Source organism: Cricetulus griseus (assembly GCF_003668045.3).
Source record: "Cricetulus griseus strain 17A/GY chromosome 1 unlocalized genomic scaffold, alternate assembly CriGri-PICRH-1.0 chr1_1, whole genome shotgun sequence".
Classification (NCBI taxonomy): Eukaryota; Metazoa; Chordata; class Mammalia; order Rodentia; family Cricetidae; genus Cricetulus; species Cricetulus griseus.
The window spans coordinates 105,384,568-105,412,428 of NW_023276807.1; the positions used below are offsets into that span (position 1 = coordinate 105,384,568).

Here is a 27,861-nt window from a genome sequence, read left to right on the forward strand (position 1 = left end):
TTCTGGGGAGGGGGGAGATGGACTCGCCCCTGGTGCACTCACAGCACTGCCACTCACAGATGGAATTCATGGTGGCCCACAGTGACTCAAAGCAGGGTGAGGAAGAACAGGCAATCAGCTCACCGTGGGGCACCCTCCTGCAGAGGCAAGGCAGCTGGTGCGGGCTGGGGGGTTACACATTATGCAAAGCCCCAGCACAGATCCAGATCCAAGCAAGCAGCTAAGTCTAAAGGTCATGGGCCATGAGGCTTGGCAGAGAAGCAAATTAAGAGCTTGGATGGGAACCCTGGGGTGCTGTAGAGATGATGAAAAGAATGAATGGGCATCCTGAGCTGCCCAGGCTGTGGCATAATGAGGCCACCTGCCACTCACTAACTAGCACACCAGGACATGGGCCGCTGGAACCAGTAGCACCCAGAGAGGAGCCCAGAAGGATGGCCCTGCACTGGCTCAGACCACGCAGCCTCCCCAAGCTAAGGGGGAGTAGCAGTGATGGTTTCCCTTTACAGCAATAGAAGAGTAACTAAGACAACAGGGGACTTGGCTTCTCCTGCATCCATAGGCTGAAACTAACTAGACCTGAGGTAACAGGTCGTAAAGGTAGGCCTACATTCAGTGACTGGCATCTTCATAAAAGTTTAGGATACAGGGCCACAAAGGGATGATGCTGTAAGAACCCAGGGAGAAGATGTCATCTGGAAGTCAAAAGAGACCATGGGAGAATTTGGACCTGCCTCATCTTTGTCTTGGGCTTCAGCCCCAGACTATGAGGGCAGAAAGGTGACAATGAGGAAGGCGCAGACACATGAAGCTAAAGAGCATGTAAGCACCAGGCCCTGGACATGCATGGAGGGTTTAGGGGACATCTTCAGTCAGAAAGGGAGTGGACTCAAGATTAGAGCCAGTCTTGTACAGTCTGAAGGACAGAACATACAGCTCAGGTCTGGTTAGTTTCAGGTGCTAAACAGGCATGCTTGACTCCGAGTCTGAGCAGGTGTGACGACGACTTCCTTCCCCTCAACCTGAGTCCATGAATCATCTCCTGGTGAAGCATGTCATTCAGTTAGACCTCTGAGAACCAAGGTCAGGACCAGCTCAGGAAATTGAAACAGGAAGGAGCCACACCCAGAAGTTCCTGGATGTCCTCCAAGGCATGGCCTGGGGAGTGGGGGTGCTCCCACCAAAAAAACAAACAGAGGAATCCTGAACTCAAGACCAATCTCTTGCCTTCCCTGTGGCCAATGGCAGCTCCACATTGCAACCTGGGTGTCTCTGCATATTAACCAGAGAAATGACTCATGGGGACAGATGGCCTCTGGATTAGTGGGTCTCAGTGGAAGGGGCCGCTTCATTTTGTTATCTGCAAGGCATCTAGCAGGCTGTCTCTGGGTCTCCAGAAATGCCTGCACCCTCCACCTGTTAGCAATAAATCCTCTTCATAAATCTCCACACCAGGCGATCCTCAACCAGACTTAACCCTTGAGCAAACAGCCAGCACCTAGGAAATGCTTCCTGCCCCCATCACATCCTGCCCTGGATCCCAGCTCTGGACAGATATGTGGAAGCCAAGGGGTCAGGCCTAGGGCAGACTCTAGCTGTGACCTCGGGCTGGCCACAGGGCACTTCAGGCCTCCGTTATACAGAAGTCAGGGATGCTGTCATCTCAGAGGTCTTGAGTTGAAGAGGCTGTTTGTGGTTCAGACTTGCCACAGCCACACTTTCTCACCCTGGTGTTATTTAGGTGAAGCCCCAAATTCTGTGGTATTGCTCCACTGGAGAAGGAACAACCTCCTCCTCCTGGAACCTGGACAGGTATCTGATAAGGGAAATGGCTCTCAGTGACTTCTAAGGCTCCTGCCACACTGAGAAGGAAGATATGTGGTTAAGGCAGAGAGCCATGATAGAGAGGCCACAGCAGAAAGTCCATGGCAGAGACATAGCAGAGAGCCATGAGGAGACCTCATGGGGGAGAGCCATAGCAAGAGACCCAGAGCAGAGAGTCACCACAGACTCGGGGTCTCCCAGCAAAGAGCTGCTGCAGAGGTGAGATGGAGCAAGAATGATCTTTGCCATCACAGTTCTAGCAGGGCCCCTCTCCCTGACTCAGCAGCAGCCCTGGGTACCCTGTCACTGTGCCTGCTGTTGCCATGCTAGCTCTGCTCTCTGCCCATTCCCTTTGCCCATGCATCTATCAGCAGGCGGCCCCTTCCCACCTTTGGTCTCCCTCTTTCCTCTCTTTTCATAGCTTCATAGAGACTTCGATACTGTGCTGCTCTCATCCATCCAAGGGTACAGCCCAAGGTTTTCAGGACATCTGCAGATTCCCCCCACAACACCAATTTCAGAGCATTCCACTGCTTCACCCTTAGCTACTGACCCCAAACCTCCTTCAGGCTAAAGCAACCACCAGTCTACTTCCTGTCTCCATAGGTTTCCCCATTGTAGTCATTTCATAAGGAGGAACAATATGTGGCCTTCTGAGACTCTGAGATTTCTGAGACTTAGCATAAGGTTTTCGAGATGCAGCCATATTTTAGTGAGCATTTGTAATTTGCTCCCTCCCATGACCAATAGTCTGCTGTGTGGCTATACCACATTTAGTTTATCCGCAGGTCTGCAGCTGGACATTAGGGTTGTTGCCAGCTTTGGGCTATTAAAATATAGCAGAGAAGTCATGTGTAAGTTACAATGTAGGCATGAGCTTTGAACCATGCTTCAGAGGGAGTTTGCTGGGTCACGGCTCTGTCATGCTTTGTCTCCCCAATGGGACACACGCACTCTTACCTCTGGCTCTGAAATGCCCCCCTTCCCACATCTATCCTGACTATTCTAGATCCTTCAGGTTGTTACTGATAGATTTTTCCACATAGCAGTGACTGGGTTTATGTCACTGTCTGTTGGTCTGTGGCAGTGCTTCCCAGTAAGAGCCTGGCTCCACTGAGGCAAGACAGGCCCTGTCTAAGCCACTGCCTCAGAAGAGACTCGGGGCTTAATGTCACTGATCACCCAAGGCTCCACAAGTCTCCCCTTCCAAAAAGCTGCTGGTCCTCTTCCGGATGAAAATGCCCTTAATGCACCAGCCCTTCCAACTTCATCAGAGATCTGCCTCCCAAGTACTGGAATTAAAGGTGTATGCCTCCACTGCCTGGCAACCCCAGCTACACTTGGTCATCACAGACCTGAGATGTGAGGATGCTAAGGAAGGGCTAGTCAGACAGGCTGTCGCTGTAGAGTCCTTGTGCCTTTTGGCCATGGCGCCAGAGGTGGAGGCTGCACACCCCTTGAGAGAACTAAGGTGGTTCCCACATCCACCTTGATGTAAAGCCCCAAGAAGCCATCAGAAGGTGGCTGCCAAAGGTCAGGAGCGACTCCTCTGTAGCACTGGTTCTGCAACAAGCAGGAAAACAAGAAGCAGTGGTAGGGATTGCTCACAAGATCTCTGGGCAATATGGCCACCCCTCCGGAGGCGTGGCCAACTCAGTCAACACAATTAGATGCTTAATCAGGCACCTCTGCCTGATGCATCTGTGCACGCATGTGAGTAACTGTGATTTATTAAGACCATTAAAGCTTTCTCCCCCTCTCTGACAAGCCACTGGAGCATTGCTTTGTTTAAAAAAAAAATCATTCTTGAAAAAAAAAAATCTGTGTGGGTGCCACTTAATTAATCATTTAGTTTCTACAGCAGTTTGGAAACAAAAAAAGCAACATGGGTTGTGCAGGAAGTGTCACTGGATCTCACTCCCTGTCTCTTGCCCCTCCTTGGAAGAAACACACATTCAAGTGTCCACAGCAGCCACACCACACCCACAGAAATAGCACCTGACCAAGTCTCTGCACACTGAAATTCTAGAACTGGGGAATATCCACGGCCCTGCTGCCCGAAAGCAGCCAATCCACCTGCCTGAACCAACCTACTCATCTAGATGGGTTGATAGTTCCAGAAAACTGGTTTTAAAATTCACCATGTGGCACCACGAGACTAATCAGGGCCCTCTCCCTCTGAGGCTGTGCTCCACACTCATTTCCTACCTTCAATCACTCCTTGAGACCCTACTGTGCACTGTGCCTTCAATTATGCACCATCGAAAAAACGGAACCAGGTGATGGGCAGTAGCACATCACAAGTAACACGTGCCATGCGGGAGTAGGCTGTCACCTACTGTCCCTAAGCTTCGATTTCTGCTTTAGGACAGCTCTTAGCACTGAGTTTGTGTCCTCAGATGTAGGCCTCTCCACATTAGAGCTCCCTCCACCAACCAGGACGCAATAGCATCAGGGCCTCCAACCCACAGCCTCGACTGGATTCAGCGAGTTCAGACTCTGCTTCTGGGACTGGAGGAGGTGATAGCTGATCTCTAAATACCGCTGATGGATTTGTTTTGAAGCCATCAGATGCGTCTCAGGTGGCTTACAGGGAATGAGATACATGTTTATATCATCGTGATAATGTGGCCTCATTACCCTGAGTGTTGGTCATCTGCTAAGGGCAAGGACAAGAGCAGTGCAGGAGGGCTTCAGGGCAAACAGGGTGGGGTCAAGGACAGGTCTGTCATGCCCTCAAACAGTCCTCAATTCCTCAGGCCCACATGCCCACCCCACACAAGGAGCAAGTCTCATGGGTTCAACAGGGAACTGTCTTTAAATGTCCTCAGTCTCTGGAGAGAGGAATTATTTTCCCGTGCTGGAGTCGATATCTATAATTAATGCCTATGAAAAGTTAAAGGCAAAAAAAAAGAAAAATTCCTCAGCCTACAAATTCTCAGGAGATTTTGTTGTGACAGAAACAGATGAACACATGTGTCCTTCCACAATTTTAGAATTCACTGAATAACTATAAATTCACATTTACACAACATGGAATAACTTAGGGTAGGGTGTGGCCTGATCAGCAGCTCTCTGGGTAAATAGTTTGGTTTCTAACAGTGAAAGCAGGCTTGCATCTGAAACTTCCCTGCTCTGAGGCAGAGGCAAGGAGAACCATTAGACTCCATCCCTGGCACACAGATGGGGGACAACTGGCCACAGCAAGGCAGCTAGCCAGGTGCAGTTAACAACATGGACACCCTCACCAGGGTTTCTCTAGTTGTCTAACATGAACTTTAGCTTAGCCAAGTCCTTAAGAACATGAACATCCAGGGCAAGACCTTGACTTCTGGAGTCCAGTTGGGAGGCTCACATATAGCCGAGGGTCCAATTTATACTCAGGGAAGCCAGGCCTCAGTGGCCATCACCTGCCTGAGTTCGTTCTGTTAACTGTGGCACAAGAAGGCTTGACCTCTGTCCCTGTGATGGCAGAAAGATGTCCCCTCTCCCAGGCTCTCAACTGCACACCCCAAAGCACATTTATCCATGGAAAAACCCTATTGTCTTTGATGTCTTCCTGACCCTTTGAGCCACTATGGCCCTACCCAACATGGGTTCTCTTCTGACTCATATTTAACAACTGGCTACTGTCTTATTACTTTGTTTCTATGTTTGTCACACACACACTGAGCAGGAAGTAACCCAAGGACACTAACAACAGGCTCTGGACTGTTTGTGGCAGGTGCAGAGGCCACTCCCTTCCCCAGCCCAGGATCCACCTGCCATTCTAGATGCCACAGAAGCCCAAAGGCCTAGTGTTGACAAGTAGGTGACACCGAGCCTCCAGCTGCACTTCATGGTCTATGGAGCCAAAGCATGGCCACAGGTGGAGGCTAAACAGAGAGGCATCAAGGTGGCAGGTCTAGTCAATGGCTTTATCTTTCATAGGGGTCTAGAAAGATGGCTCAATGGTTAAGAATACTTCCTGCTCTTCTACACAGCTTGAGCTTGGTTCTGAAATGAAGGCTCACATCAGGCAGCTCACAATCACCTGCAACTCTAGCTTCAGAGATTCTTACAACCTCTTCTGGCCTCTATGAGTGTGTGTGTGCGCGTGCGCACACACACATACACACACAAAACAATCGTGTTAAGCCCCTTTTCTGTGGTTCACCTGCAGCTTCTCCACTAGTGTACATGCACAGCCCTGTCCCCAGCCACATGCTGAGTACTGCAATACCCATGGCCATGGCAGGAACTGGTCCTTGCACCTTGAGGTGGGTACAAAAGGACAGCAAGGGAGGACCATGCTGTCTCTAGCATGGAGAACCTAAAAAGGGCAACAACAGGGAAGACAGGGGCTAGGAAGTGAAAGAAACAGCCAATAGGATAGGGGCTTGCCAGAAAAGGTTAGAAGGAGGCTGCAGAAGGGTGAAAGTGTCATGGCCTCACTGAGAAAGGTAGGCCCACTCCTGAACTAGCAGGAGAGGAAGCCTCTGGAGGATTCTTCTTTTTTTCTTTTTCTTTGAATTAGAAACAAGATTGTTTTACATGTCAATCCCAGTTCCCTCTCCCTCCCCTCCTCCCCTACAACTACCCCAACTAAAATTCTATCTATCATATATCCTTTCTGTTCCCCCTGGATGGTGAGATCTTCCATAGGGTGTCATCACAGTCTATTGTATCCTTTGGGATAGGGCCTAGGCCCATCCCCTTGTGTCTTGGCTCAGGGAGTATCCCTCAATGTGGAATGGGCTCTCAAAGTCTACACCTATGCTTGGGATAAGTACTGATTACTACTCTACAAGAGGTCCCATAGATTTCTGAGGTTTCCTCACTGAAACCCATGTTCCTGGGGTCTGGATTAGTCCCATGCTGGTATCCCAGCTATCAGTCCGGGGACCAAGAGCTCCCCAATGTTCAGGTCAGCTGTTTCTGTGGGTTTCACCAGCCTGGTCTGGACCCCTTTGCTCATCACTCGTCTACCTCTGGAGGATTCTAAGCTAACACACGACATCAGAACCAAGGCCTCAGATCACCTGAGCTAAGAGCCCTGAGTCCACAGTCACTACCCCTTTTGCCTTTGTACTGGAGGATGACAGGAATGCCCCCCAAAAACACCTACAGCCAAGTCCCAGAGTCAGACATTGGTTCTCTAATGAGGGACCTTGTGGATGGCACTAAGGGTCTTAGAATAGGGAGGCAGGATTGTCTACTGTCATCACAGGGTTCTCCCTGAGGAATCCAGGAAGGTTATCATGAGAAAGAGACCTGTCACATTAGGAGCAGAGAGACAACAAATGAGAAGAAAGGGCAAAGGTCAGAAACTGGGGTCTCTGCAGCAGCTGAACACATCCTACATACATACATACATACATACATACATACATACACACAAAACCACATATACACACAAGCACACACATACACACAACCATACATACTACACAAGCACATACACAAACACATACACATAAGCACACATATACCCAAGCACACACACACACACACACACACACACACACACACACACCCCTCTGGAAGAGCCAGCCCTACCCACCACTGACTTTGGCTCAATATGGCTGACTTGTGCCATCCAAGATAGACAAGAACAAACCTGCGTTGTTTTAACAGTGGTTTGTGTGGCCCATTGCAGCAGCCTCAAGCGGCAGAGTTCACACCCCAGCTCCAGGTGGACCCACTATGACCTAGGTGTTTTATGAGGTAGGAAGCTCCCCCTCCCAAGGCTGAGAAAGCCAATCTCTCTTTAACATCTGCTTTCTTCCATCTGCCAGCACCCGGAACTACTCAGCAGAGCTCAGAACCACTGAGCACTGAGTCCACATCACTTTCCCTGAGCTTCCTCTGTAGAAATGCCCACAGGTAAGGAGCTGTGGACTCCTGCAGCTCCAGGCATCCTCAAATCCCCTGCACAAGTGGCCCTGGTGCAGCCTCCTCATCTTGCACAAGCCCAGCTCCATGCTGACCTCACCTCTTAGCAAAGACCAGACACACGGGAATGTGCTGACTCAGCAAGAGGCAAGCCACCCATGTCTGGGGGTATCCCAGCGGTCACCATCCAAGCACAGTGGAAACTCTAAAGGCCTGTGAATGCCCTGGTACTGCTCCAGAGACCACCACACACATGGCAAGTGCCCACATGGTGTTTGCTGAATGGCTCTGCCTTCCAGCTGTCTCTGGCAGGCAGAACCGTGGGCAGAGCCTGGTTTCCTTCTTGGCTTTCCATAAGGATCCCCATCTGGGGTTCACCTCCACTCCACTTCCTATAAACACTTCAGCAATCATTAATGCCAGGCTGGAGGCTGAGGGTGCCCAAACAAAACCTCCCAGGCAGCTTCCTGGGAAAAAAAAAAAAAAAAAAAAAAACACCTCCAGGGACAGGAAGGCTCATTGACTCACTCACTGCAGAAACCTCACAGCTCTCTGTCTCCTAAGACCCGGAAGCTCTATCCCAGGGGTATTCCAGACTCTCTAGCCTGGGAAGACCAGACCTGGTTGATAGCATGTTCAATCTCAGAGGCAGAGCCTCTCCAACCCACCCCGACCCCCACCGCACCCAGCCATCTCCTAGCAGGCCTTCCTCATCTCTACAGTGGGATCTCTGGCCAGGCTCCAGAACATCTTATGGCCAGTCTTCCCTAACCCTGCACAGAGATCCTCAACTTCTTTGGGTTCTGATTTTTAGGGTGTACCCAAAGCTGCTGAAATACATCATCAATGTATGATGAAAACAGAGGTAATCTTGGGGTCCCCCTGTCCAGAGATATGAAAATCACATTTCTTGCCATATTTGCCCAAAGATTTCTGAAGGGCTGCCTTGCATGACCAGGAAATGGAGGTCCCCTTGGGAATGCGTGTCAGCTCACTGCACTTAACCCTCTGACCTGTCATCACAGTGAATCCACAGAGTATGCTGATCCAAAGGACAGAGACACCAAGGCAGGGCAGCCACTGGGTGGCAGACAGGTTTCTTTTACCTGTGAATGTCCTCAACCTGGGCCAAGTGACCCCAGGACACCAGATCTGGGGACCACCAGGGGCACGCCATAAAATGCAAGTTTGAAGGATACTGTAGGGCCTCCCGAGCCACCATTCCCAGCAACAGTCACAGTCCAGGGCTGACACCTCTTGATGAAGAGTGGTTGGGGTGGGATGGCATCATCTTACAGCAGCAACGACCCTCAGTAAAGAAGCCAATAAAGGAGGTTGCTGAGATCATTCTGACTCCTCCCTCTACCCACAGAGCATCCTGCTCAGAGCACCTTCCTGCTCCATTGGGGGTACTTGATCTATGTATGGAGACAAAACTCCACCCCCAGAATCTCAGCTAGTGGTTTCAGGGTGGGTCTGTGAGTTCAGACTGCTCACCCAGCATTCTAGCCTCTGGCTAACAAGAAGGGCTCAAGCGAGGCCAGAGCTTCAGTTGTATTGTAAGCTTCTAGACAAGCTTGGGAAATGCCGCCATCTTTAGCCTAAGTCTCACAGAGTGGCCTAGGGCTTCAAGAAGGAAGCAAAACACAGGGAGCCAGTTCCAGACAGCTCTAGGGACCAAGACTGGTTCCTACATCAGAGCCCCTAGAACCAGACATGCCTAAAGCCAGCACAGGGGTGATTCAGTTCTGAGTGAATTCCAATCCCTCACTTCAGCTAGCAGAGGTTGGACTTCTGTGACCTGTGACCAAGAGTCCTGCTCTTGTGGACAACATTACAGGGCACACCAGCAGCAAAGGAAGTGGAAGCATGCACCCAACTTGAAACCTGATTGGGAAGAATTGACTTGTTAGCCAGAACACAGCCAGCCAAGAGTATGGGGTGCAGACACTTGGAGGAGAGGAAGGTTCTGGAACCAAGAGACAGAAAGCAGCATCCTGGAGATGAAGGAGTCATCCTGCAACCCTCACTCTGCACCCATCTTCAGTTTCCATAAGAATCACATGCACACACACACACACACACACACACACACACACACACACACACACACACACACAGCCACCGCCACACTGATGGGAAGCTGCTGGAAACTTGGGGCCACAGGAAGGGGCTACCCACCCAGATAACAGGATGCTCCTGATAGAATTATGCAGACCAACACTAGTAGTCATTATCTACTTCCACTGCCATAAAAAAATTCCTTTTTCAATTTCTTCCAGAGGAGAGAGAAAAAAAGGGGATTAAGGATTAGAGGATTAGGGATGGAGTCTTAGCCACACATGGCCCCTTCTGGAAATGGCCCCCACCTCAGCACACCTGCTTCCCTCTTAATGGCCATTAGGATGTGTCTGTACTTGGTAGAATTTCACAAGAATGAACCACTGCCTTTCAAAAGCTGGCTTGTGAGTGTAAGGGAATGACCACATGTCACTGCCTGCCCTGAGGAAACGCCCTTCTAAGTTCCTCCCTCCTCACTCCCACCATCCCTAGAAGCTTCCAGACTTCTCCAGGCAGAGAGGTTGGGAGTTTTCTTTCTTGTAGTAGAATGGGGGCTCAGTGCAGAATTGAGAAAAGTCTGCAGAAATATGAGGTTTCTTGAGCAGAGTCTGTGGCCATGACAGGACTCTCCTATCAGCCAACAGGGTTCTGAGAAAGTGCAGTCCACTCAAGGTCCTGTGGTCACCATGATGTATGAACTCACCGAGCCCCACTAAAAGGCTCCATGGCTGTGGGCTTCTGAATGAGGACCAACAGGTGGTAAAGGAATGAAGAGCAGCCCTAGCCCTGACAGTAATTCTATAAGGAAGACACCTCATATGCCTGTTTTTCTGGGGCACATGTTCAGGGAGCCAGGCATCATCTGCCTGATACAAAGAGGAAGGATGGTCACCTGTGAGCCAGCATCAAGTCAGCAAGGGACACAGACCTCAGCAGACAGAAGTCAGCAACAGGGACATGGACCCCAACAGACAGAAGGCAGGTGAGTAATTATGGTGAACAGGGACTTCATTCCTGAATGTCCTCTCCCTACCACAATTCTATAACGTCATCCTCTACAGACATACACACACACACACTCACACACACACACACACACACACACACACACACACACACACACACACACACTCACTGGGCTTCTGTCCCAGAGCCTCCTTCCCGAAGCTCCTCCCCACCCGTGCCCAGGTCATCACAGCCCCTCCCACCTGGCTGTAACCTCAGCAGGAAGATACCAACCCCCTTGTGAAGGGTCTGGCCAGGCTATCCCTCAGAGCTTCACAGATGAATCAGCTACTCCAAACGCATCACTAGCACTAACTGTCTGGGTCAAAGTCAAATTAGGCCAAGCCCAGGCATAGCAAAGATGAGCAAACTGGCAGCTTGGAGGGCTCACCTGCCATTCAGCTCTCTCCCCAGTCATGCCCAACCCTGACCCCACAGGTTGGAAGAGCTCAGGAGACAAGAAAAACCAGATTGGGACTGTCTCAGAGCTCACAGACCAGCTCTAGAGGGATGAGGCAGCCACTACACCTGCGGAGCCAGCCCGTCCGCTCCAGCATGAAGGGCCCTTCCTACAGCAGAGGCTCTTTCAGCACTATAGAGTAGGTGGGCCAACTATCCCTCTGATAGCAGAGGAGGTTCGGTGCTTCCCAAAGAGAGCCCTTTCTTCAGGACCATGGGAGTCTAAGGACCCCAGAATAGGCCACCCAGACAGTGGAACAGTCAGAACCTAAGAGAAAGCCTAGAGGACCAAGGTGACGGACACAAGACAAAATCCTCACAGACAGGGGTGACATGGTGATCGAGAGGGCAGCGTGTGAGTTGGTGATGGTCGCTCAGCACAGTGCCAGGTACATGTGGCCTCCACCAGGTCCACCGGGTCCACAAGGCCTGAGGAACAGGACGAAGTTCATGAGGTCAACATCTTATAGAGGCTGAACAACTTACAACCAGGAGAACAGAGTATGCTCACAAAGGTGGCCACAGGGTCACTGAGGCAGGCAGGATGGGCTGACTTTGCAGGGGTAGGTATCCCTGCCTGTCACCGTTTCCTGGCACACAGACTGTGCATCCTGCTCCTGGCTAGTCTTAGAGCCCTCTCCTGTCCCTCAGAAGCTTGAGAACCAGCACGAGATGAGGAAGCTCTCCACAGGCTCCATGACAAGACCAGAGAGAGAAGAAGCTCCCAGTAGAAGGACAGGCAAGTCCTGCAAAGGCCAGAATGAAGGGAAGCCCCGGGGAGGTAAGGTCAGGCTCCCGGGATTGAGGCAGAGCACAGAGTCCTCACCTAGTCACCTGCTTCATGGCTGTGAGGATACAGGCAGCGACACCCATACAATACTGCCATGCTTAGCAGGTGTCCCAGGCACAGAGCCCCTCAGTGCCTCTCACCCTACCCAGTTAGTAGTGCTGGGTGGCCCTAGGAGCAGAGCCACAGGGCCTTCCTGAAGGAGGAACTTGAGGCATGGAGAGCATGGGCAGCAGGGCTGGCAGGGAGACCAAGTGACCAGTGTTGGAGCTCACAAACTAAGAGATAAGAAGCCACATCCAAGTAGGCGCCTGTGACATCATGTATGCTAAAAAATAACCCATTGCAGAGCCCTTGAGCAACCTCCCATGTTCTTGTGGGTGGCATCCAAGCCTACACACACACACACACACACACACACACACACACACACACACACACACACACCAGTAAGACTGAATCAAGCGAGCCAGGAGGGTCCTTGCATCTCTGAGCACAGGAAGCCCTTGAACCAAGTCTGACACAGTGTGTATACAGGGGAAGAAAGAGTGGATCAGTCTTTGCACTGTTCTTCCTATGTCTGGCCATGCTCAAAGTCTCTAGCAAACAGCAGCCCCCACCACCACCACGGGCCTCTGGAAACACAGATGAGCAGGACTTTCCCCTGCCCTAGAAAAGAGGGACAATAGGCCCCCCTGCCATGCCATATGAACAGACAGCATCAAGTCCCCACCAACATCAGCTCACAAGTTCAAGTGGCCAGAACCAAATGCCAAGCTGGTGTAGCCAGGCCAGAGAGAGACCACCTCAATGCCACAGCTTCCCCTATACCCGTGGCTGCCACCCAGAGCCTCGTCCAAGGAAGGAACAGGAAAAGGCAGCACTGATCTCACAAGCTCAGGGGTTCTGTCCCTATACTGGCCCCAGAAGCATAGGGTTTCAGATTTCCTGGCCACTGTCAGGCTTCTGCTCCGCCTCCAGCGACAGGGAGAGAAAGTCTGGCTTACTCTTAAGAGGTAGCATTCCAGCAATAACTCAGCTTGGGAAACTTGTGAAAAACCAGATGTCAACGAGAAAGGCTCTCTTCAGAGACAGGCCCTAGAGATGAGTGTTTCACAAGGGGCCAGGGGCCTGTGCTTTATTTAAGTGGGCAACTCTGGAAATGTGAAGAAAATGGAACCACGTAGACCCCTGTTTTAAGAAGCCAGAAAATTATGATTTCTGACAACGAGGTGGCCAGTCCCTTCCCTAATGGTCCAGGGGCTACTGAGGCCCAGTAATACAGGAGAGAGAACCCTTCCTCGGAGCTATGTGTACAGCCACCCAAGCCACCCCCATCAAGGGGGCCTATCAGGAACACCACAGGCCAACACAATAGAGCATAAGCAGGAGGCCTCCTAACCCAGGCTGCATAGTGGAAAGGGGTGACACACAGGACAGGAGGAGTCAGGAGAGGACTGCAAAGAGAAGGGCACCTCTTCAGCCTTTTAGAAGTAGTGTATCAATTCCCAGATACAGAATGAAGCGAAGGCCCCAGAAACACTCAGAGGTCATCTGAGGGGCTCCTTCCCAGAGAGATCCCCAGACTTCCAAAGCAGGTATCCCTGGACACTGACTGTAAGGCAGTGTCCCAGAAGGAATGAGGGTGAGTGAGTAGGTGGGAATAGATAAGTGCTCTTTGTGGAAGGTCTCTCTTCCTTGCTAACCCTGAGACCCAAATCCTCCCATTTGCTCTTTCCAGAAAGTCCTCAAGCAGCTCCACCTGCCCACAGTCTCCGATCTCTGTCAACTCTCTTTGTCAAAGGCTAGGCAGCTGTGTCCCTTGGGTTTCTGCTTGGCTCTACCTTTCGTAAGTGAGATGAGGCTGAGAACAAGGGCACTATTTAAATGACCCAACTTCCTTTGGGAGCCAGTATTTCCTCTCCACTGAGTACCCTGGCTCCTGGCTGACCTGTCCATGCAGGAGGACTGAGGCTGGTCCAGCATTGGGCACAGCCTGTGCTGTAGTCTGGATGCACAGCCTCCAACAAGAGTCAGGTAGCTGCTGCCTTCCAGCCTGGCTCCTCTTGGTTGTTTTCCTTGCAGAGATGTACCCTGGGCCTTGCAGCTTAAGATGGAGATTCCTTTGTACTTCCAGGAGCTTAGTAGCTAGCTGGGCCTCTGAGTTGGTTCAGTGGTCTCCTGTCATATCACATCATAAGCAGGTGTTAACTGAGTATCTACCATGCACTGGAGGACAGCCTGCCACATTCTCCATGATTCCCACGCTTGGCACACCCTCTTGTCAAATGTTTTCAAAGAAATTAGTTGTATTTTGATAACTTCAGGAAGGGTTGGCCTCCTTTATACCGATCCACTTTACAATAACTATAAAATTCACATTGCAAAAGAGTCCCTCACACACTTCTCCAGAGATGAGGTGGGTGGAATCTATGGCAGAGAGGCAGGAACCCCCATGCCAGTACGAGGGGTCCACCAAGCCAGGAAATGCCACACTGTGTGCTAGGGCCCCTCAGGGCCTGAAGAAGGTGGGAACCCAGAAGCTGCCTCAAATCACAGAGAGGGGTATTTAGATTGCAGAGCTTAAACACCCAAAAGGCCTGCTTGGCCATCAAATGGTAAATCAGACACAAACTCCAACAGGGTTAAGAGGTATTGATGAGAATAAATTGAGAAAAACATAGAGATTTTTATTGAGTGCTTTATTTTTGCGGAATGAAAATTGAATTACTTAGCTGGTCAATGAGGAAGTCAATAGGGAAGAATGCCTAAAAGCTAGGACGAAAAGAAGGAAGCATGAACTTGAAATGTGACCTGCAGCTTCCACAATAACTGGAGGGTACCTCTGCCTCAAGATGGTGATGCCTACCTTGGCCCAGAACCACACCAGCCCAGTTCTCCTTGAATCCCACGGCCCAGCACCACACCAGCCCAGTTCTGTATCACACAAGTGATGGATATAGATTTCCTGGGCTTGCGAGCAGCCTCTGTCTTGAGTGTCAGAAGCACCCTGGCTCCAGCAACAGCCGTGCACCCTCCTTCCTGAGCACAGGCAGGCGATGGCAGTCTCAAGGTTCTCTCACACGAGGTCCAGAGCTGTCAAACTCACAGTGATGGCTCCTGGACCTGGGGAAATTAGCACTTAGTAGAGACATTTTCAGCCAGGGGAACATTCTGGAAATGAATGGTGGGGACAGTTGCACAGCAACACAAGTGCCCTAATGCTGCTGAGCTGTGCATTTAAAAATAGGTACAAGGAGATGTGTTATATAACCACAACTCAAATCACAGTAAAGAAAAATAAAAATATTTATTTTAAAAATGTTTATACTTCGTATTTATGCTGTTCATGTGTGTACATTCATGCATGCTGTGACACATGTGTGGAGATCAGAGGCTCTCCTTCTACCATGTGAGTTCCAAGGATCCCACCCTGGTCCTTAGGCTTGGTGGCAAGCACCTTTACCTGCTGAGCCATCTCATTGGCCCCAAAATATTTCTTATATTTTTAAAAGAGAGAGAAAGAGCAAGAAAGCTTGTGTTCAAGGCTAATGAAATTCAAATCATGCCTGGGACCCTTAATGGCTATGCCCAGCAAGCCCCGAGGACAACTGCATGCATATTGGTCATAGCTGTAAATGGTATGGTAGTATCACATATACAGTGGGGGAGCACAGGCTGATGAGTGGCCGGTTCTAAGGGACTGCGGTTATTCATTTTATTGTCCGTAATCCAGAGCTCTATGCAAACAGAGAAGAATGTGAGGATAAAGTCAAATTGCATCAGAGGCAGAGGCAGGAGATGAGCCTCTCTGGCAGAGGCCACCTCCTCTGAGCCCCGGTAAAGGTATCTATTCTGCTACTTCACAAAATACACAAGGGCAAGCAAACTCAAAAAGAACTCTTGGACTCCTGCACTTGGCCTGGCTCTTTTCTTGCTTTCATTTGAATTCGATTTATCCATGAGCATCAGGAAATGGCGCAAGAGCAGTGCTGTGCTCAAGTTGAGGCTAGCTCAACATTGAAGCAAATCATCTACTTCTGCAAGAAAATTAGTAAGGAAGGGAGAGTGCTGTTATTTTAAGACCCCCGAGCCCATGTGAGAAGAAACTAATTAAATGATTGTAATTTTCTGTGCAAATAAGCAACCAGCCACTACAGAAACGCAAACTAGGAAGGGGCTTTTCCACCTTCAAAGAATGGTGGACTTTTTAATTCCTTATTTCTAGCTTTCCAGGGCCCGCTCTCACTCAGGTAGCCATAGTCAATGTTCAAATGATGAATGGAGCTTAATTGAATTCAGGGTGATGAACACTCTGTGGACTGCCAAGTGTCAGCGATCCTAGGGTATCTGGGAAAAGGCCCAGCCGTCACCATCAACCAGCACCTACACAAGTTGAGAGCCAGATGCCTGTGTCTTCAGTTTCCAGCCTTGTGGGACAGGTCCAGGAAGGCCTGTGATTGCATGGACCCGCTGTGTGGGGCATGCCCATCCCGACCATCCCATGGCTTTTTTTACACCCACAATCCAGATCACACTCACACAAGACCCCCGAAAGTGTTTCCCATAGCCAAAGCAGCCATGAAATGATCCAGTATAAGTGTGCACCCTGCTGATGCCCATGATGCCTAGGCTGAAAAGCAGTCTAACACACATAAGTTGTTATCCACATTTCACAGACTAAAAGTCCTGAGGGGCAGAGCCCAGCCCTGTTCCTTGCACCTCCAGAGGCAAGATAATGGCCCTGAGGAGCAGTCTTAGTGACATCATTACACCCTCAGGGCTCAGCCTCCCTTGGTGACTCCCAGTGAACCCAAAGAGGGCCATTAAGATGATGAAGCAGAAGTGGGCTCCTGGCAAGGTCAATAAGGAATCCCCTCTTAAAGTATGGGTCCAAGAGGGCTCCAGCTAGAAGGCGATTTGTAAGCTCAGGCACCCAGCTGATTTTCCAGGCACTCTAAGTCTGTATGCCTTTACATCACCCCCTGGCAAGTCCTGGCCTGACTGGAAATTCATCATCATGGAGTAATGGCAACTCTGGAGGGGCCTGTGCAAGCCACAGGCTGCACACTAGCCCTGTGGGGGTGGCGGATGAGCTAATTTATGGGGGTGCGCGGACGAGCTAATTTATGACCCTTTCAGAATGCATTCTGGAACCTTCTGCAACTACAGACTAAAGAGGCCCTTCATTAAAGCTGGAGTAGGTGTGTAAGTGTGTCAGGAACTTTGCTGGAGGGCTGTCCTGGCACCTCTGAGCCAGGCCTCCTGATAGCAGACATGCTCCTTCTCTGGCTGCGAACTCTCCAGGTTTCTAAGGTCCTCACCTCCCTTTGGCCTCAGTATTCCCATTTTCCCAGTCTCTGCCTCAGACCAGGTTTCCTTGTCCTTCAGACTGGCTCCATCTGTGACTCCTTCAGACAGTCTTACAAAATCCCCCTGCCCACCTGCTCAGTTCTGAGGACACTCTGGGCAGAATTCTGTCCCCACTCAACATCTCACCAGGCAAGGCCTTTGCTTCCCTGGGCTCCATGGAGCAGCCCTGGCAGTTAACCTTGCCAGGTACACAGGAAAGGCTCAGCAAATATTAGCTGAGTCCACAGCTCCTGGGAGCTGGGACCTACACTGTTGCTAGAAAAGGAAGAACAAGGAAGTGATGTCCACAGTCTTGGAAAACCACAAAATGGAAGAGGGTGTTGACAACATACTGGTTAGGCCCCATCCATGCTGCCCAGGTTCCATACAGGTACCCAGGCCCAACTACCAGCCTGACACATGAATTGTTATCCATGCTTTATCAACTAGAAGTAGGCTCAGAGATGCTCTATCCTCACCCAAGTAGAACAACAGGATTGGGTGATCCTGACTGGGCCTGATGCTAGAGTCCACACTGGAGCCTTTGGGGCATTAAGGCCTGCACCTACAGCAGCATTGAGAAGAGGGAGCTGTGTATACCAGCACTAGGCCTTGCAAGCCCTCCCTCTCTTCAGTCCTGCTCACCACATCTATAAAGTATGAATAAGTTAAATGTATGTACAGAGCCCATAGTTGGTAGTGATTTGGAAATCCCCTGGCACTGCTGCTCATGTTACAGATGATGAAACCGAGGCACAAGAAAGCATGGGTACATGGGTGCATGGGCACATGGGTAAACACCTTCAGCAGGGGCAGGCCCTGGAGGGGTGGGCTTCTGACTGAGGGTGTGGAGGAATGGGGTTAATGGGGAGAAAAGTGGACACCCTGGAGGTCAGGGCAGAGTTCCCAGGGGCAGAGACTGAGAGGAGGGCATGAGTTCCACCACACAGGGCTCACACTAGTGACTGCATCCTCAACTTTCCACCCTTGGGATCAGTTGCCATAGGTCTCACCATATGGTGGCTCACACCAGCTCACACTCTGCATGCCCAGCCTCCTCTTACCCAGTGCTGACAGTCCTCAGCAAGGCCTGGAGCAGACATCTCATCCCTTCTCAAACAATTCAAACTCTCAGAGCTCAGTAGTTCTAGAAGAGCATGAGAGCTTCCCAAACACAGCTCCTGTAGCCTTACTGGCCATTCATGCATGCCCTGCACACAAGAGCTGAAGGCAGGAACCCTCCATTCATCCCAGTCCACCCTAGATGCTACATACACACACACACACACACACAGAGAGAGAGAGAGAGAGAGAGAGAGAGAGAGAGAGAGAGAGAGAGAGAGGCAGGTCTTCCAGACTCTGGGTTGCCCAGTAGAGAACTGAGCAGGACAGGACCTTAGGGTCCATGGGAGGTACTGGGTGAGTGAAGTTGGGGACCATAAGGGATCCTGAGAAGCAACAAGAACAGATCAGACCTGAGGTGCCCAGAGAAGGTGACACAAAGTGCAGGGGAATCTCAATCCACAGTGACACTACACCTGTTGACCTTAGAGGAGAATGCAAAGGAAGGCAGCTAGCCATCTGCAGCCAAAGAAAGTGCCCAGTAGGGAAGGTGGAAGTGGGTGGTGCCACCAGAGCCAAGAGTCCCCCCTCAAACCCCAGCCAGGAGATCCTTGAAAGAGCTCCTGGCTCAGGTGGCATGCGCTGTGTTGTGGGAGAGGCCTGCAGACCAATGCCCCCTCCCATCCAGGCCTCTGCTGCTCCCCACACCTGGCTCACTAACCTGGTCAATTGACTTAATTTTCCTCATGTTCCTCCATAGCTGAAGTGAGCTGTCCCATCCCTACCTTCCCAAACCCCATCTGTGCCTCTTCGTCTTCCCCAGCTCAGTCTCCATGTACTTCAGGCCCTGAGGCTCTTGGGGGTGATCTCACTAAACATCAAGTGTTTGCACAGGAAGGTGTCATCCCACAAGCTGCAAAGCCTTCTCACTTTCCTGAGTGTCAGCCTAGGCCCAAGAGAAATGCAGCATGCCTCCCCTGCCCTCAAGAATGGCTCTTGGTGTCACCAGAGCCCCACCCCCCACAATTGGGAAGAAAGTTACACAGGATACAAATGGTCATACTCACACACAGATTCTGACAGGGTCCCTCAGCACCTGTGATTGCTCCATATAATGCCACCCTGCATAACACAGAAGCCAGGGCACCCTTAGCACAAGACCATGGACGCCCTCAGCACAGAGCAGGAGGCCCCAGAGTATGCACCTGTTGTTTGCTCCACCGACCCTGTGTGACAGCACACTGCTCTGTGACTGCCACCTGTCACACGGCACAGGCATCTCTGTCTCTCTTCTCAGTCTTCATCCAGACACTAGACTTAAGGTCCTGACAGGCTTGCACACCAGTGGCAAGCTCCTGACAGGCCATATGACAGACACTCAACATCAGCCACAGCATCCTTGGTCACTGTCTCACTTGGGTGGCCACTGGACACCTTGGTGGTGGCTGCAAAGACATATGCTCAGTGCCTACAGGCTGTCAGTCTCAGCTTCCATGGGAAGCCAGACTCCCAGAACAAAGGGATACTGGCTCCCCAGAACCTTGAACTCAGGAATTTGCAATGCCCAGGAGTCACTGAGATGCTTCTACTAGGACACCACAAAACCACAACTGTAGGAAGCCAGGCTGTAAGTCAGGCAAAGACCTATTCCTTTCAGATCTCAGAAGGTCTCAGTAGGTGGGGACTGACCTGGTGCCTCAGAACCCAGCACTAAAGAAAGTGAGAGGCTGACAGGACACCCACAATTCCTCCTTACCTGGGCACTTCCCTCAGACTTACTCTGCCCAACACAGCCCAGGCACAACCTAAACAGTACAGAGTCCCACTAGCCTCAGCCCTGCACTACTCCTGTGGCCTTTCTGGCCCCTCCTAGGCTGGGTGTCATGCTAACTTCTAGCTGCACACCATGCTCTGATCTATGCATTTCACATGGAAAATCTGACCCTTGCACAACCAACCTATGAATCTACAAATCCATCTTTCCTTGGTGAAGACAGAGGCCTAGAGCACATCCTCCATCTGTCCTAGGAGCCATGGCCAGAAGGTGAGCCTGAGACACACCCAGCCCAGCAGTCTCCAAAGCTTAATTATCCACCAACCCAACTTAGTCACGGGCTCGTCAGCCATGTATCTGGGGAGCAGGGGCAAACTTCCCTCTCCTCCCAGCTTCTCTCCTCAGGCTTCTGCTTCCACACAGCGAATTCAATATCTCTATGTGGCACTTGTGACCTTCCAATTCCTACCTCACAAGTCTCACGAAGGCTATCCCTCCTGCTGGAACATTCTCCCTTTCACATCTGTTCCACCTACTTGTCCTTTGGGCCAGCCCTGAGGCTGCCTCTTCTATGCTGTCTTCCCTGATGCTCTCCAACTATCTGCCTGTTTCTGCCCATCTTGTCTCTCCCACCAGATGACTCTGAGCTCCAGGTGCTGTGTTCAGAGAATGACAAGTGAGACCTACTCCCTGCTCTTGGGGGCTGAATTGTGTCAGTCCCTCCCCCAAAGTTCATAAATTGAAATCCCAATTTGGGACCTCCAAACTTGAGTGGATCTGGAGTAGGACTTCTAACTGATTTCCATTATAATGAATCTGTCAAGGTGGCCTTGCCCCAATTGGTATTCCAATTGGAAGAAATAATCCTATCCCAGGTGCAAACAAAATGACAAAAGGAACTTGCTCTCCATGGCCCATGCTATCATGGTCCTTTGTCGTAAAGCTAGAGCAAACAAATGCACCTACCCTCAAGGAATCTGATCTGTACAGGGGTCATTGACAGAATTCCCGTACAACTCAGGCAGAGGCTACAATACCTCTATACAAGCAACCGAGGCAGTTTGCCTGCCTTCAACCTTCCAATGCTTGGGCTCTCTACATTTACACAAAATGACACAGGTAGGGAGTCCAACCAGATACCTGGGGTAGGGTGTGCTTACTCTGCCCAGAATTAGCTGTGAACACTCACCACCACTGCTGGGAGACACAGCACAGGGTGATGCAGATGGGAGGGAGGTAAATGGTCAGTCTGAGGAACGGAGATGGGACCCGGCTGTGGGAAGCTCATGTCCAAGTCGAACCATGAGTCCAAAGTTGCAATACAAGTGCCTTGTGGGAAGGAGACGGGGGTGGGGGTGGGTAGGGGGCTGTGCTTAAAGTATGCAATTCCCCCAAAGCAGTACCTCACACTCCTACCAGGCTAACAAGAAACTGCCATCCTCAGGTGGAGCCCAGCACGGTGACCTGTTTCCTGCCTTCATATAACCTAAATGCCTCCAAAGGCAGTGTGGAGATACAGGGCCTTGTGTGCATAGCCCAATCTGGGTGCATCAAGAGGCAACCATGGTCGGTTTCCACGAAGCATTCATCTCACATATAACAATGTGTTGCCACAGCTAAACGTCAGCTGGAGAGGCCCTGTTTGAACTTCCAAGCGAGTCCCCTTCCCTATCTCCATGGGAGCAGGAAGAATCGAGACTTTGCAAGGAAAACTCACATATGTTCCCAGAGCTGCAGTGACAGGGACTGTCTGGGAACCAGCTTGCGTCCCGCAATCCCTTAGCAGGATGTACTCTAATGCCATTTCTGAGAGTCCATGCCCTTCCCCCAGAGCTCTTATTTTGAAAAGCACCTGACACGATAAAGCAAAATGCTCTGTTGTGGACCACATCGGCAGAGGGCAGGGGCAAGCAGCAGAGAGGCAACTTCAGAAAGACAGCACTCAGCAAAGAGTCCCTCGGTCTGCTCCTTTCACATCCAAGCTCACAGAGGCGGTGCTTCGAGCAAGAGGTACAGCCAGCTGCCAAGTGCTGGCTCTCGTCTCTGTCCCTGTGGCTGCACATTGAGCATGGAGGGAGCAGTGCACTTCCAAGACACTTCATGTGCCAAGAATGTGCTGTGCACAATCAGAACTGAGAGAACCACGTTTAAAGGGACCAGTTTACTGAGGCCACTCTCGGGGGCAGCCCTCACCCATCTTTTTCCATTCCTAGGTTTTTTTTCAGGCAAGGTAAATCTCTGAGAGCATCCCAGCCACGAGTGGCCAGGTTTTCTGGAAAGAATCCATCTCATTTTCCTTATGGCCAGGGCTGAGTTCATGAGTAAGGAGGAGGAGGGAGAAGGCTCAGGTCAGAGGCCAGGCACTGTGTTCATGCTGTCCCACACACATACAGCTAGGTGTCAGCTAAGTGCCAGGCTGTGCACATCTTATGCCTGCTCCTACTTGATAATGGCTGCAGGAGAGGGTCCCCCAAGGCTTCTTTCCAATTCTTTGACCAGTCATTCTCTATCCTCAGCAATCCAAGGAGGTCACTCAGGAGCCAGGCTTGGGGCCTAGAAGGGCACCAGCTGGACACCAACCTATCCTAGAGGCAGCTGATCTCCTTTCCTGTGATTCCTCCACCGCCACCCCCCAGTGTCTTACGCTCTTCTTTCATACCTTCCTCCCATGAAGCTAAGTGACAGAGTGACAATAGGAAGCTAGTTGGATCAGAAATCTCAACATTCCAAATGCATGGAGCTTACTCTCACTGTTCCTTTCAGTCCCTTTCAGTTCTTGGTTTCTTGGCTGCCTTTCAGTTCTGAAGAATAGCCTGTGGCACAGGGGACACAGTTTATCTTAGTTACTAGCCATCTCTGAAAGACTGGGACCAGCGACATAACTAGAGTCTGAGGGCTTGCTCAAGGTTCAGGTGAGGGGGCAGCAGGGCACCTCCACGCCCTTGTGAGGAGCACCCACCTTCTGTGGAGCACCCACCTTCTATAAGGCAGGCTGATCAGCACCCTGACTGCCCCCTGCTGGCCAGCTGCATCCACAGCACTAGCTCTGCCCTCTTAGGGCTGCTAGTCTTCCAGAGATGCCATTAACTAGGGACCAGGGAAGGCATCTGCATCCTGGATGCAGCCAGCCAGTGCGGGAGGGGCCAGCAGGACTGGGCCTTGGGCCAGCCAAAGGCCAATTGGTTGTCCCTTCTCCAGCACAAATGGAAACCTCCTAGCAGTCACCAAGGGTGCTAGGAGAAGGGACTGGGGTAAAAGTGTCTGCAGGCCCTGACAACCAAAAGAGACCCACCGACTCCACCTCCAGTATATGAAGGAACTCTGGTCCTATGTATTTTCACCCAAACTTGGGAGATAAAGAAGAGGTGGAGCCAGCTACTGGGGATGGGGGGAGAAGTGGAAAGTGTGAGTGGACAGTGGCCCTCCAGTGAGGAGGGATTCCTACCTCCCTCTTCACACTTCCCCAGATAGCACAAACTTGCAAAACTGGCATGCATGTACCTGGGACTGTCCAGGGGGCACGGAGTGACTATGGCCTTTAACCAGGAAGAACAAAGCCCCTGAGGTGCACTACCAAAACAGGAACAGGGGGAGAGGGGGCTAGATCCTAGATGTGGGTGTGTACAAGAGTGAAGGCTGCTGGAGGTCTCCAGCCAGAGGGAGAGGTATGGGAGAAAGGCAGGGAATTGGCACCCGGCACTAAAGACCTCACATCGTTAAATAACATTAAAACCCCCTAGGTCCTAAGTCCGGGCGGACCAAAGATAGCCTTGGGACACATGAGAAACAACAATCCTAGATTTAAGAGTCTTAGAACAGGGCATGGAACTGACAGGGTTATCCTGGCCCCCAATATCGTGGTAGATCGGGTCGTAAGGACTCCAGAGCCAGCAATTCCAGAGGTGCACGCTGGAGCCGCTGGGTGCAGTGTAGTGTGTGGGCGACCCACCATCCACGCGGCACAGTGCTAGGTGGTCCTCAAGGACCTGGAGTCATGCTGCCCCGATCCTGAAGACTCTAGGGACTTCCCCGTAGCCCTGGGATGCTTGGGGGTCCCCAGATCTTCGGGAATGCCACCTGAGAAAGAACCAGTCTCGCAAATTTGAGGACCCTTCCAAAAGTAACCCATAGCCAGAAGCCAGTAGGGGCGCCGCCTAGGTGACCCACGTCCCTCAAGAATGCCCAGCAGGGGTAACCGCGGGTGGTCCGGAAGTGGAGGGCTGTGGTGGTCTCCCTGAATATCCAAAGGTGTCCGGGAAGGGCCAGGGGCTCAAAGAGGTCACTTACGCTGCTGTTCTCTCCTGTCCAGTGCACCATTGCCTGGTTGTGTGTCGCGTCTCCCTTGAGCACAAACGACGTGCTGATGAGCGAGACCTGCGCGCGGGAAGCCGAACCGGCCACCGGCGCCGCCCGCGCCCTGCGCCCCTTGCCCGGAGCTGGGGCGCCATCTGCGCTTGGACCCGAAGCAAGACCCGGACCATGACCCGGGGCGCTGGGCTCGGATCCTGGTGCCTGCAGATCCTGGCGATCGCCGGACTCTGTGCGTCCCGCGTGCAGCAGCCGGGTGACCTGCACGCTGGGACCCAGGCGCCCGGACTGGGGGGAGCTCCCCGCCGCCCCGCAGGCATCCACCAGCACCAGCACCACCAGCACCAGCGGCCACAAGCGCGGCCAGCGTGGCGGCGGCGGAGCATGGGATCTCGGGACCGGCACGGTGAGGTCAGGACGCTTTGGGGCGCTCGGGGTTCCCTGGTGAACCATGGTCGCCGATAAGCAGCGGCGGTGTGGTGCGGGCGATACCGCGGCCGGGAGAGCGGGAGGGCGCTGGGAGCTCGAGCAAGAGCGCAGAGAAAGGAGCGGGGAGGGAGGGAGCGCGGGAGGAGGGGACTCAAAACCGCCACGCAGCCAAGAGAGCACCGCCACCTGCCGGCCGCGTGCGAGCCACCGCAGCTCTGGGCAGGGTCGGGCCAGACCAGGATGTCCTGAACACAGTCACACCTCCAAGACCCCTTCCTTCCTTCACAGTGACTCCCAGCCTACCCTAGATCCTCCTCTCCCTCCTTCTTTCCATCCTCCCTGTCTTTCTCAGGACGTTTACGGAGCACTTACACTTGGCCAACCAGAGTTCCAGGCACTTGGGGCACAACGGGGTGCAACAAAGGGAGACAGGCCACACCCAAGTAGCCTGGTTAGAGGCCAGACAACTCCAGAGCAGCCCATCAGCAGAAGCGGTGAGAGCGCCTCCTCTGGACGCTGCTTGAGAGGGTCGTGGGGTGGGGGGGGGGGATGGATGCCTGGGAGTTATGAAAACGAGAGATGTTCCAGGCAGCTGAGGACTGTGCCTTGGGGTGTCACCCCAAGGCCAACGCAGTACCTCAGGCAGGCTTTATCTCCCATCCCCAGGGGGAGCCCCTGAGCAGAAGACTACACCTTTGTAGAGGTGGCCCGAAGAGAAGGACAAAGAGAGTTACCAACCAGACAGCCTAGGCCACCACTAGACCCAGAGCTCACCAAGTTGCCAGCTGAAGTTATTTGTCTGCTTTAATTCAATGTCCAGGAAAGCAGCCATCATTACCAGCCCCTCTGCCATTCATACCAGTTTGTGAGGTACAAAGCAGGAGCCCTCCCAAATAAGGCCAGAAGTGCAGGTGAGCCCTGCCCCCTCTCTTCTCAAGCTCAGGGTCCAGGTCACACTCCAGTGCCTGCTGGGTCTCTTCACTTCAGAGAACCAAATCGATTGGAGGACAAAGAGTGCAGCAAAGTCTGAACTTGTGACCAAGGTTGAAACCCAGTGCCCTCTCCAGGAGCTCCTGCTCAGCAGAGGCCACTTTGCCAGGGCTGCCCCTGTGCCCAGCATTGAGCAGGACTGGAGCTCCTGCCGGGTGTCTAAGAAGGTCTCCTCCTGTGGAATGTGCTCAGGCTGCAACCTGATGTCAGCTTCCAACTTGGAATTCTCAGGCAAGAAGGGAAGGCACACAGCTACGGTAACATTTGGTCCTAGCAAAGAAAGGCTGGTAAAGCTGTCAATGTGGGGTCGAAGGTGACCGGGAGGGATGGGAAACTAGCAGAGAATACACTGACTCCCAGGGTGCCTTTCCCAGCTGGTGGGAGGGGGCTCCAAGTCACAACTGTAAACCACCATTGCTATGGTCTCCTCCAGCTTTGAATAAGTTTGGCTTTATTGTATTTTATTTTTTTGTAAAGCTTCTAAGTAGTAAGAGAAAACCTCATACCATGACAGACTACTAAACACCTACTATGTGTTGGACATTTTTGGGGGGTGCCTCTGTACCTGGTAGGTTGCCACCGTAAGTTATCATATGCCACCTCATGGCCAGAACAGGTAGTGGATAGAACTTTCCCTATTTACAAATGAGGAAACACACTCAGAAGTTCAGTTCCAACCTGAAGTCACCTAGCTAGTACATGTCAGGGACCAGATTCCAACCCAGGTGCTCTGATCCAAGGTGGCATCCTCTGTACCACCCATACCTCTCATCACCTGGGAATAGGGTTCTGGAATACTACTCAGCCCCAGAGGATGGAGTCAGCCTGGGGGTGGGGGAATGGGAGCCATCACCACTGGCCACCACAGCCTACTTGTCTCAACAAGTCACAGAGACTTAGTCAAGGCCCCCCATGAATAGAGGAGACAGTCCAGGCCTGGAATACAGGTGTGATGCCCTGCCAGTGCACTTTTCAGGACAATCTATTGCCTCTATTCCAGTGAGGCTAAAGGAGTTTGAGAGAGTATGGCTAGTTTATCTCTTCCATGAACCTAGAGCCCAAATCTGTTGGGATTATTCAGTTTACAACTATGACTGGACCCAGGGACAAAGATGAAGGAGAGGAGGCTCAGGCCCAGTGGGATGGACAGATACTAAATATCTCAGCTACCAGCTGGCACCAGGAAAAAAGAAAGTTGCTGTGTGATGAAGGGTGAAGGTAGCAGGTGTGGAGGATGCCCTACTTATTTTGAGATAACAGAACTGTCAACCAAGGAGCAAGTGTCAAGATGGAGCCAGCCACAGCCATCATGGGTGCTGTCATGGCAGAAAGAGGAACCCTTGAGTACTGATCCCACTGGTGTGCCCAGGAGTATCTCAATTGGTATTCAGAGGCTGATGGAGTGTGGCTGGAGTGTTTGAAACAGGGGTGTGAGGTTATTGGGGTTTTTTATAGCTGCTATCCTGGCCATGAGGTCAGGCACAGAGACCTGGAAGCAACTGTTGCAAAGGGCTAGAGAGAGGATGTAGGGGCTGGAACACAGGAGAGAATAAAGGAAAACTCTGCAGAGATCTGTCACCCACTTCTAGGAACTTCCCACTTCCTTGCATTCACCTTCTTCAGGAACCCAGAGCAAAGACTTGGGGACACACAGATGCAAGAGGAAAGCAGAGAGAACTGACTAGCCACCTCTAGGCATCGAGTCTGATTGAGTCTGATGTCTCCGGCTAGAGTAAAGAGGAAACACTGTCAGCAATGTATACTAGGGTGGCTATAGGCTCAGCAGACAGAGGGATGTGAAGGGCTGATGGGATGCATTTCATGAAGCCTAGCAGGAGTCTCGGGGGCCAGGCACATATGGGAGCTATGATTCAGCAAGGACCCCCTAGGGAATCGGAGAAATGCAATTCTCTTCAGGGCTGTAAAGCTCCTGGTA

At 51.7% G+C, this 27,861-nt stretch overlaps 1 protein-coding gene across 1 annotated transcript in view; it reads right to left on the minus strand.

Moving 5' to 3' along the window:
• Sorcs2 (sortilin related VPS10 domain containing receptor 2) overlaps positions 1 to 24,959 on the minus strand; it is a 358,664-nt gene extending 333,705 nt beyond the window's left edge. Inside the window, exon 1 of the mRNA XM_027387101.2 lies at positions 24,486 to 24,959. Coding sequence (XP_027242902.1) covers positions 24,486 to 24,959 — 474 coding nt within the window. The remainder of the gene's footprint in view (positions 1 to 24,485) is intronic.
• Between the last annotated feature and the right edge of the window lie 2,902 nt (positions 24,960 to 27,861).